Source organism: Anneissia japonica, unplaced genomic scaffold, assembly GCF_011630105.1.
Source record: "Anneissia japonica isolate Jap-2015-1 unplaced genomic scaffold, ASM1163010v1 scaffold288012_len1326614_cov192, whole genome shotgun sequence".
Taxonomy (NCBI): Eukaryota; Metazoa; Echinodermata; class Crinoidea; order Comatulida; family Comatulidae; genus Anneissia; species Anneissia japonica.
In genome coordinates, this window is record NW_022756612.1 from 1,188,599 (window position 1) to 1,198,816 (window position 10,218).

Genomic DNA, 10,218 nt, shown 5'->3' on the forward strand with positions numbered 1-10,218 from the left:
TATATAAGGAATAACAATGATTATACTGTAATTATATTTACACAAAGTGGCAGGGTATTGAAAACTATAAACAATATTATGCAACTAATAAAACATGTTCTATGAATACGTAGGGTACAATATGCTATAAATTATCTTTGTAAATACAGTAGGCCTCCTATGCCTACACAAATAACGTTGAGTTTGAAAAACATACTGCTGGTACAAGGTTAATTACACTAATACTTAGGCCTACAAAATTCAGCCTGAAGCATAATAAATTATTTATCACGCTCTAGATGAATTGTATTATCACTTGAATAGTTAAAATGTTTTAAATAAATCCTGTGTTTCATTGGTAGACCGTAATGCGATTACACTCGACTCTAATTTAGTTGATGTTGGACAGACCATGTAGGTACATCGATGTACAAATCTAGGTGATAAAGACATACCTAATATAGAGCACTAACATTCAAGAGCTATCCAGCTATTTTTGTGAAAAAGTGGAGAAACGCAATGTGGTAGAATGTTGCTGGTTTTACAAGGGTCCAGAGGTCATTGTAAACTTTGTTTACCTGGATGCCCCCAAAAATATATAATAATGACGATGATGATAATAATGATGAGGGGATAATAATCAAAATTAATGATGGGATTTATTCTTTTTTCTGTGTAATTTCATATACAATTTGACTCTAAACATGGAACTTATTTTCTTATTAAACAATGTGTTCCTAACCAGACTACATGACTGAAATAATCACAAAAGGTAAATTCCTAGAATTCAAGGTTTCATGGCTCTAGACCGTAGTAAACTGATAATATTATACTCATCAATGTTACTATGCAATTCTTGCACTTTGGCCATTTTTTTGGTGCAAAATGTCTTACTAACTAAAGATTGTGTCCCTTAGCGGACTGCATGAATTAAATAACCATACACATTAAATACACAACACATTTTGTTCTTGATTAAAAGGTTTTATGGTTCTGAGTACACTTTTAATGTTATGCTCATTAAAATATATCAATATCACCATAATACACTTTTGGGCCACATTTTGTGGGGAAATATCTTACTAATTAAACAATACATTTATTTAACAGACTGCATAACTTAAATCAGCACAAAAAGTTCTCTTATAAGTTGAAGTTTCATAGCTCTAGACAGTACACTGTTAATATTATGCCCATTTGAATTCGAGAGTAACACAATGTTATTGTGCAATTCTTGCACTTGCGCTATTTGTGGGGCAAAATATCCTACTAATTAAACAATGTATCCCTTTGAAAGACTGCATAACTGAAATCAACACAAAAAGTTGTCCTAGAATGAAAGGTTTCATGGCTCTATACAGTACACGGATAATATATTATAGTCATTTGAAATTATTATTAACACAATTTAATTGTGGAATGCTTGCACTTGGGCTAGGGGCACAATATCATACTAAATAAATAGTGCATCCCTTAACAAACTGCTTGCATGAAATAAGCACAAAAAGTTGATTAAGCACAAAAAGTTGATTTAGAATTATAAGTTTCAAGGCTCTAGGCAAATTGTTGTTAATAATACCGTTATTGAAAAAATTAATTATGTCACATTTTACACACTGATATTGTCACAAATTGAAAAATATAGTCCTTTTCAAATCGATTTTTTAACGTTAAGGGTAAAGACACCAAACTGATATTTGAAACATATGATCATCATATATAAATTAATTCATGGTGCGAATTTTAACGACAAGGGTATTTGCCGACTAGGTTAAAGGTCACCATGGAAATGAGTATTTCATTAAAGGTAATTTTGGCGGCCATCATTGTTTTCAAAATAGCTGCCACACGCAAAAACCTATATTTATCAATATTTCAGCTTTTAAAAAACTTCAAAATTAGAATTCTGATGTCTAAAATATTTTTATATGTTCAAGAAATTATACCATTTTTGATGTTATGATTTGAATTTTAGAAGTGAAACTAATGAAATCATTCTAGAACTAGGCCAAGCCAAATCTGATCAGACTGTTTAATAAAAATGGCAATTCCTAATGTGTTACGTACAGTAAAAGACCTACCAGTTAATTATAACATTAAACTTCAATTTTAAATTTAACTGGAATAAATATTACACTTCAATTTTAAATTCTAAATTGAAATAACTTGCATTAATAAACCATATATTTTAAAAAGAACCATCAATCGTAATTAAAAACAAATGTCTTTTTTTTTTTAAATAAAAGACATCAATGTAATGAAGGTAGAGATGATAAACTAATGATTTTATTCAATTTTAAAATTAATGTTATGTTAAATTAATTACACCTGTATTGCTTGGTTCACTGGTACTTTATGTGAATTACATGATTTACCATAACACGATATTAAAAATATAAATATATATATATATATATATTAAAATAAAGTTTTATTCAGTCCCATAGAAATGATGTGGATGGAGATCCACCTTCATTTATAAAAATTCAGCCTTATTTTCGATAAATGAAATAAAACTTTTAAATATAACCTTAGAAAATAGACGATCGAGCTGCTAGTCTACATGTCAATCGCCATGCGCATCTTGTTTGATGGATACTGGTGCTATACAAATCCACACTATTGATGCTAAATATATCAATATTGATGCTAAATATATCAATGTATTTTGTTTAATATGCACTGCTCTCGAATAAGTGCCTCGCTGCATTGAAACACCCAAAAATTATATAGGCAAGTTGAAAAAACAAAAGAAGACCATTCTAAAATTGCACACACGAATTAAGGTCGTCATCAACTTGGATAATTGCTTCCTTACAACTTGGTTAAAATGTCAAGAAAGTTTCTTTTATATCAGTTTATTAGTTTTTGAAATATCTTCTCCGGGACGTTTTCCTTTGAATGGTCCTCATATTTGGATATGAGGACCAAACCCTACTTAGGATCGTCACCAATCTTTAAACAGTTCTTTAATGATACATGACAAACTATTCTGGAAAATGTAATTTAGATCCACTGATAATTTTTTTAAAGATATTTAGATCTGGGACCTTTGCTCTCTAAGTGACTCTAAAATTTACACCCGAATTTGGATCGTCACCAACACTTAACAATTTCTTCCTTGTAACTTAAAATTTTACAAAAGTTTGATTCAGATAAGTTGATCAGTTTTGGAAAAATCTGGTTGGGATGTTTTCAAAAACAAAAGAAGACCATTCTAAAATTGCACACACGAATTAAGGTCGTCATCAACTTGGATAATTGCTTCCTTACAACTTGGTTAAAATGTCAAGAAAGTTTCTTTTATATCAGTTTATTAGTTTTTGAAATATCTTCTCCGGGACGTTTTCCTTTGAATGGTCCTCATATTTGGATATGAGGACCAAACCCTACTTAGGATCGTCACCAATCTTTAAACAGTTCTTTAATGATACATGACAAACTATTCTGGATATTTAGATCTAGGACCTTTGCTCTCTAAGTGACTCTAAAATTTACACCCGAATTTGGATCGTCACCAACACTTAACAATTTCTTCCTTGTAACTTAAAATTTTACAAAAGTTTAATTCAGATAAGTTGATCAGTTTTGGAAAAATCTGGTAGGAATGTTTTCTTTTGAATGGTCTTCATATGCACACCCTTCTCCGGATCGTCACAAAACTTTAATCACCTCATCCTTGGCTCATACATTCCATGTAACCTTCATCTGTGTAGGGGTTTTTTATTTTATAGATATTTTGAACACAACACACACACACACGCACCCCCCCCCTCCAACACACACACACAAAACACAAAAACGTGACACATAATAATGCTGATAATGGTGGTAATGATACCAATGATGATAATGATGATAATAATAATTATGATAATAATGGTAATGATGATGATCATCATAATCATGATGGTAATGATAATGGTAATGATAACGATAATGATAATGATAAAGATAACTTCAATTAGAACTATATATACGCTTTCCATAGAGACAATTTTAAAGAAAACAATATTCAAACGAATAATGGGTCGCCAAGTTAGCTATGATGAGATAAGGGTCACCATATCAAAAGTTTGTATACCAGGGATATAGATTAAGGTATATTAGCATTCTGATATAAAGGTCAATACTAAACTGCATATTGTAGTAATGATTATTATATATACTGCTATAGTTTTCTATGTTGTTTTCTCTAATCTTTTCGTTTTTTAAACTGATAAAAAAAATGCACCATCCTGCAAATGCCAATACCATTATGTTCATTTTACACAGAAACTTCAAATGCGTTTGTAATTGCAGTTTTTTTATTTATAGTCTCTACTTACTTGCAGTATGTTTAATCCTTCTCCATGATGAGGTAGAATGTTGATTATATCCTATACACGCCATACTTATCTCATACACTCCACCTGACACCAGGTTAGGAATCACAAAATTTGTCACACTGCTGCCGAGGTTTAGTACATGCAAATAGGTAATCTTGGTCTGGTTTTGCTGCTGAATGGACACGTTAAATGAATGCACAATACTGTTTGTAGGGGGTTTAACACCAATTTCAATAGAAGACACGTTGTAATAGTTGATAGGTTCCAGTGTTGGTGGGAAAGGACCTGTAAGTAATAAAATGATATAATGTAAGAAATCAATAATAGGCAGAAATTAATAATATGCATCTCAACAGATGTCTAAATTTTGAAAAACTTGAGTAAAAATAGGCGTATACCAGAATTTTTCAATCTTCCCCCAGATTAGAGTTTAAAAATATGTATATAAATTAGCCAATTCTGAGTTTTTTTTATCAAACACTTTTTTTGAGTCTTAGAAAGGTAAGTACAAATTATCAACAATTATTTTTCCACCGCAGCCGGACTTTAAAATGTTCAAAAGTGCATGTAGTTTTATTTTACTATAAACACACAATTTAGTAATCTGAAATAAAACATACTATAGATTTGTATGCGTGTTTTTTCTTAAAACAAATCTTTATTATCATTATCATACATTAGGTCATTTTCTACTTGAAGCTTAAAGCAGCACTGGTGAGTTCAAAGCACCGAAGGTTAATTGTCACAGTGTTGACTTGAACCACAGATCTTAGGCTGATTAAATAATTTACACGAATATGAGACCCCATCTTTATGCAGTGCTAATGTTTCACAGGTATTATAAGCGATATGTCAATTTGTGAGGCACCCACAGTACTATGGCCAAAATTTAATATTTAATATTATGCTCTGATCTGTTAGTTATTAATTGTGTGCATATATGACATGACCTATAAATTCATGTTATGTAATCTGCATTCATCTAATAATAGGCAGAAATTAATAATATGCCGTACAACAGATGTCTAAATTTTGAAAAACTTGAGGAAAAATAGGCGTATACCAGAATTTTTCAATCTTCCCCCAGATTAGAGTTTAAAAATATGTATATAAATTAGCCAATTCTGAGTTTTTTTTTTATCAAACACTTTTTTTTTTGAGTCTTAGAAAGGTAAGTACAAATTATCAACAATTATTTTTCCACCGAAGCCGGACTTTAAAATGTTCAAAAGTGCATGTAGTTTTATTTTACTATTAACACACAATTTAGTAATCTGAAATAAAACATACTATAGATTTGTATGCGTGTTTTTTCTTAAAACAAATCTTTATTATCATTATCATACATTAGGTCATTTTCTACTTGAAGCTTAAAGCAGCACTGGTGAGTTCAAAGCACCGAAGGTTAATTGTCACAGTGTTGACTTGAACCACAGATCTTAGGCTGATTAAATAATTTACACGAATATGAGACCCCATCTTTATGCAGAGCTGTTTCACAGGTATTATAAGCGATATGTCAATTTGTGAGGCACCCACAGTACTATGGCCAAAATTTAATATTTAATATTATGCTCTGATCTGTTTGTTATTAATTGTGTGCATATATGACATGACCTATAAATTCATGTTATGTAATCTGCATTGATCTAAAATGATATATAACACTTTCCGATAACTGGCCGGTGGCATTATTTTTTCCCCTTGGAACATGGTATTTTCTGTAGAGATTTCTGTCGCACATTAAATTCCGGTAGCCACTTTGTGAAAAAGTCATAGAGTACTTCAGTGTTATGTCACGATACCACGTGATACTACTCCGTTGCTATCGGCGACACAAAATGAGTTCAACCAGACCCATTGTGTCCACTTACAAAGCATTGATCCCAATTTCTAATTATTAAGATGTTATATATTAATTTTTCTTTGTAATTTTTAATTGTTGATTAAATGTGTGTTCGATAAATATAATGCGAGCTTTTGTGTTTTTAGTACATTTTAATGGTAAAATAATAGGTTTTAAAATGCCTATTTTAGAAAGCCTATAAAGTCATTCAGGCGTAATTAACAGTAACCAACGCCTGGTTGACAACAGGGTGCCACCTGGTGTTGTGACGACACGACTGTGGTACTCTATAAGGGGAACCACATTTCTTCGCGCGAGTTGCAGTTGTTGTTTTCTACACAGTAGAGTGAAACTATTGTATAAAAAGAAAAAAAAATTCCGAAACGATGTGTTGTTATGGGGTGCAGCAATTTGATTAAAGACGGCACAAGCTTGCAAGTAATCTTGGAACATGGTATTTTCTGTAGAGATTTCTGTCGCAAATCAAATTCCGGTAGCCACTTTGTGAAAAAGTCATAGAATACTTCAGTGTTACGTCACGATACCACGTGATACTACTCCGTTGTTGTTTTTTCTACACAGTAGAGTGAAACTATTGTATAAAAAGAAAAAAAAATCCGAAACGATGTGTTGTTATGGGGTGCAGCAATTTGATTAAAGACTGCACAAGCTTGCAATATTTTCCCAAAGCTCCATCTCTTTTTAGAAAGTTGAAAGAATGAAATCACTGAAAAGGTAGCCCACACTCGTGTGTGTTCAGATCACTTCACTACAAAACAGTTTCGCAGAGATCCTGTGAAAATTGGGCTGCGATTTGGAAACAAGTAGGCCTATATTTATAAATTTGAATCTTCCATAATAATCAAAATTTTAATTATTATTATTATCATTATTTATTCAGGCAAAATGATACAATATACAAAATATAATACAAATCAGAAAAAATGAAACAAACATAACATTGACAAGTACATAATAGACCATGTCATTAGCTGCCAGGAAAGCAAAAAATCGGCCTAAACCACTGTCACCAAATAGGTGTGTACCTCCATCGAATGACTACCTGTACTTAGATAATACAAATAATATAAATGACATAGAAAATCGAAAGTGACTAAAGTATTAAATTATAACATTAAGCCATATATTCATATAGATGCAATAATAATCGAAATATTAAATTAGTTATACAAAATTTACATTAGGAGTGGTTTATATTAATTCTATTTCGTCTTCAGCCTATGTCGTTACGGAGTAGTACAAGAGACTTGGTTTTTGTTCCACAACACGCAAACTGATCAATTCAGGTAAGTATATAGACACTATAAACCGCTTTTAGTTTCTAGAACAGGGCGGTTTTCTCAATGGATAACAGTGATTACGAGACTAGGCCTAGGGGTGGGTTTCCCGCCGTAGACGAGCGAAGAAGGAAACTCGCCGTCATCGCCAACAGCGAATGACCCATCGCTTGCGAGCGTGCTAGCTGCTATGCAGCGTAGCATGGCAGAGGCTAATAGACTTTTGGGCGAGCTTAGAGATAAGCCAAAACATTTGACTTTAAATGAAGCAATTGACACACCAGCTTCACAGGAAGCAAATACAGCATATAGGCCTACCTCAAATCATTGCATTTCTGAAGATGATGCCCTCAGTATTTTTGGAGGAGATGAATTTGAGAATGTGAAAGAGATGGAGGAGGATGTAGCCTCCATTCTTGAACTGATAGGTGCATCCTTATGCTCTAACGACAATGTGGGGCCAGACCTATCTGAAAAGATTGCCAAAATAGTAAATGACAAATTTGAAAGATCTCTGAGCATGGAAACGCGTAAGGCTATTATCAAGAAGTATTGTAAGATTCCGGGTAATCTCAAGGAATTATATGTCCCTTGGGTTAATGAACAGATCTGGAATGGTCTAAAGAGCTTCAATAAACAGCGAGACCTACCTATATGTCATATTTTTTAACTTTGTCAATTTTTTGGCAAACATGTCTAAACATATCTAAATAATTCACTGATTAAGAAAAAAATGGATGCCAGTTTTTTATTCACTTCTAGGGCCTCCATTTTGAATTTCAAAATGGCCGCTGCCGAAAATTAGTTTTTAACAAACAAAATTGCAAATTGATCATCGTTATTCATTTATATATCATACAATATCATTTTATTTTATCTGATATCATATAATGGGATCAGTGATGCATTGGGAAGAAAATAAGCGCACAAGAAAACCCCCTCCCAGAAATCTTGTTCCCCCACACACCTACCACTGGATATTCTTTTGCAAATCTGTATAATAATAATAATAATAATAATAATAATAATAATAATAATAATAATAATAATAATAATAATAACAACAATAATAATCATTTAGGCCTAGAAATTGTTGCCACCTCGTTTAAAAAAAGTCTGGATCCTTCCTCTGTGGGATGGTGCCATGAAAACTTTGATAAAATCCACAAATCCATTCATTCAAATCACTTCTACTAGATTTACACTCTCTGTAGATAAACACTAGCAGTCTGACAAAGTGATGCTGCGGCATTCTAATTTAAAAATTCAGACCTTGTGTTCAATTTAGAAAAAAAAAATCAATTAAATGTATTTTGCACCTGATACCAATGTATATTTCTTAAATTTTGACATTTTGACCCACAATACTCTTGAAGATGCAGCGCTCTACAAAATATTTTAAACCCGCTACAGTTGAATAATTTGTTGAAAACTTTGTCAAGAATGATCCATTTGACATTTAGAGTTCAAACTAACAGCAGGGTGCAAAACACTGATTTTAGCTGAGCAAAGCCATCTCAGCCGTTTTTGACTGAGACAGTTTGTGGTCTTGCTGTGCTGTAGCTGGGCTATAGTAGTGACCTGCCTTTGGTTTGGTTCTGGTGTGTAAAAATGACCTCCTAAAGGACTCGAAAACTAGTTGTATACTGGAGTGAAAAGAAAGATCTACCAGTTTGCAGTGTTTGTTGAGATGTTCCATTACTTGACAGACCTTTCCTTCTTGAGATCTGTAACAGACAGTATAGCAGAAACCACTAACTGAATGGTGTTAACATATCTGCCTAAGTTGATGTTGCAATTAATACTTTCCATGAGGTCACCTTGTCCTCAGCAAACCAAAAACTTTCAGATCTGATCCGATCTTCCAGTTACGAATTACTCCGTCAACAGGGGGACTCAAGATTAGGTACTACGATATTTTGGCATCATACTGGATCATATCCTAACACTTATTCAACAAAACAATGCAATGGTTATTAATTAAGACACCGTCTCATGTAAACCCTATTAAGGTTAACAGGGATTGAATGGGATGAATGCTATAACAGTCCGAACATCACCAGCAGTGCCTGTAGCATGCAGTTCTCTGGTGCATGTTATACACTGCTCCATGGAGTCACAGTTTTAATTCATAAAAAAGTTTACCTTCCTTGTTCTGAAAATGAAGTAAGAGTTGTTAGGTGCCGATGACAAAACCAGTTAAAAACATTCGACACACTACTCCTGCAAACCTGAGATAAAAACGTCCATACAATTAAGCTCGCAAACAAAAAAGTAAATCATGGTTTAAATCTTCCACCTACATCTTTCAAGAAACAGATAATTTCATTTAATCATTATGCTACAAAAGTTATGTTACATCACCCCAACGAACCAACCAACCTGAATCGTGGACTGATGGTCCAAGCAATTAACTTTGTACATTAAGCAGTTTGTTGACAGCCTTTTCAGTAACCAAAAGGTTGTAAACTTGGAAAAAAAGACTTGCGTTAACCTCAACAGACTTGGTGCATAATTCCCACCAAATTGAGAGTGTGAAGAGCCATATGGAGCAAATCAGCAAACAACATAAATGAGAGGAGGTCCCTGGTTTGAAGATTAAGAGGATCAGCTGCCAAAGAAGATCTCCAATGATGACTCCAAAATCAAGCTAACGAACAATTGAGTTTTATCACATCAATTCACATGAATGATGCTGCTGTTTCCCATAAACTCTCCATTTGGTGGGGAAAAAGTAATTACAAAGATCCTCCGGTGATGCCAGGTA

The 10,218-nt window shown here is 33.0% G+C and overlaps 1 protein-coding gene across 1 annotated transcript in view; it reads right to left on the bottom strand.

Moving 5' to 3' along the window:
* LOC117124301 (fibronectin-like) overlaps window positions 1-10,218 on the bottom strand; it is a 61,105-nt gene that overhangs the window by 34,769 nt on the left and 16,118 nt on the right. The window contains exon 4 of the mRNA XM_033270486.1: window positions 4,308-4,592. Within this exon, the coding sequence (XP_033126377.1) occupies window positions 4,308-4,592 (285 nt within the window). The remainder of the gene's footprint in view (window positions 1-4,307; window positions 4,593-10,218) is intronic.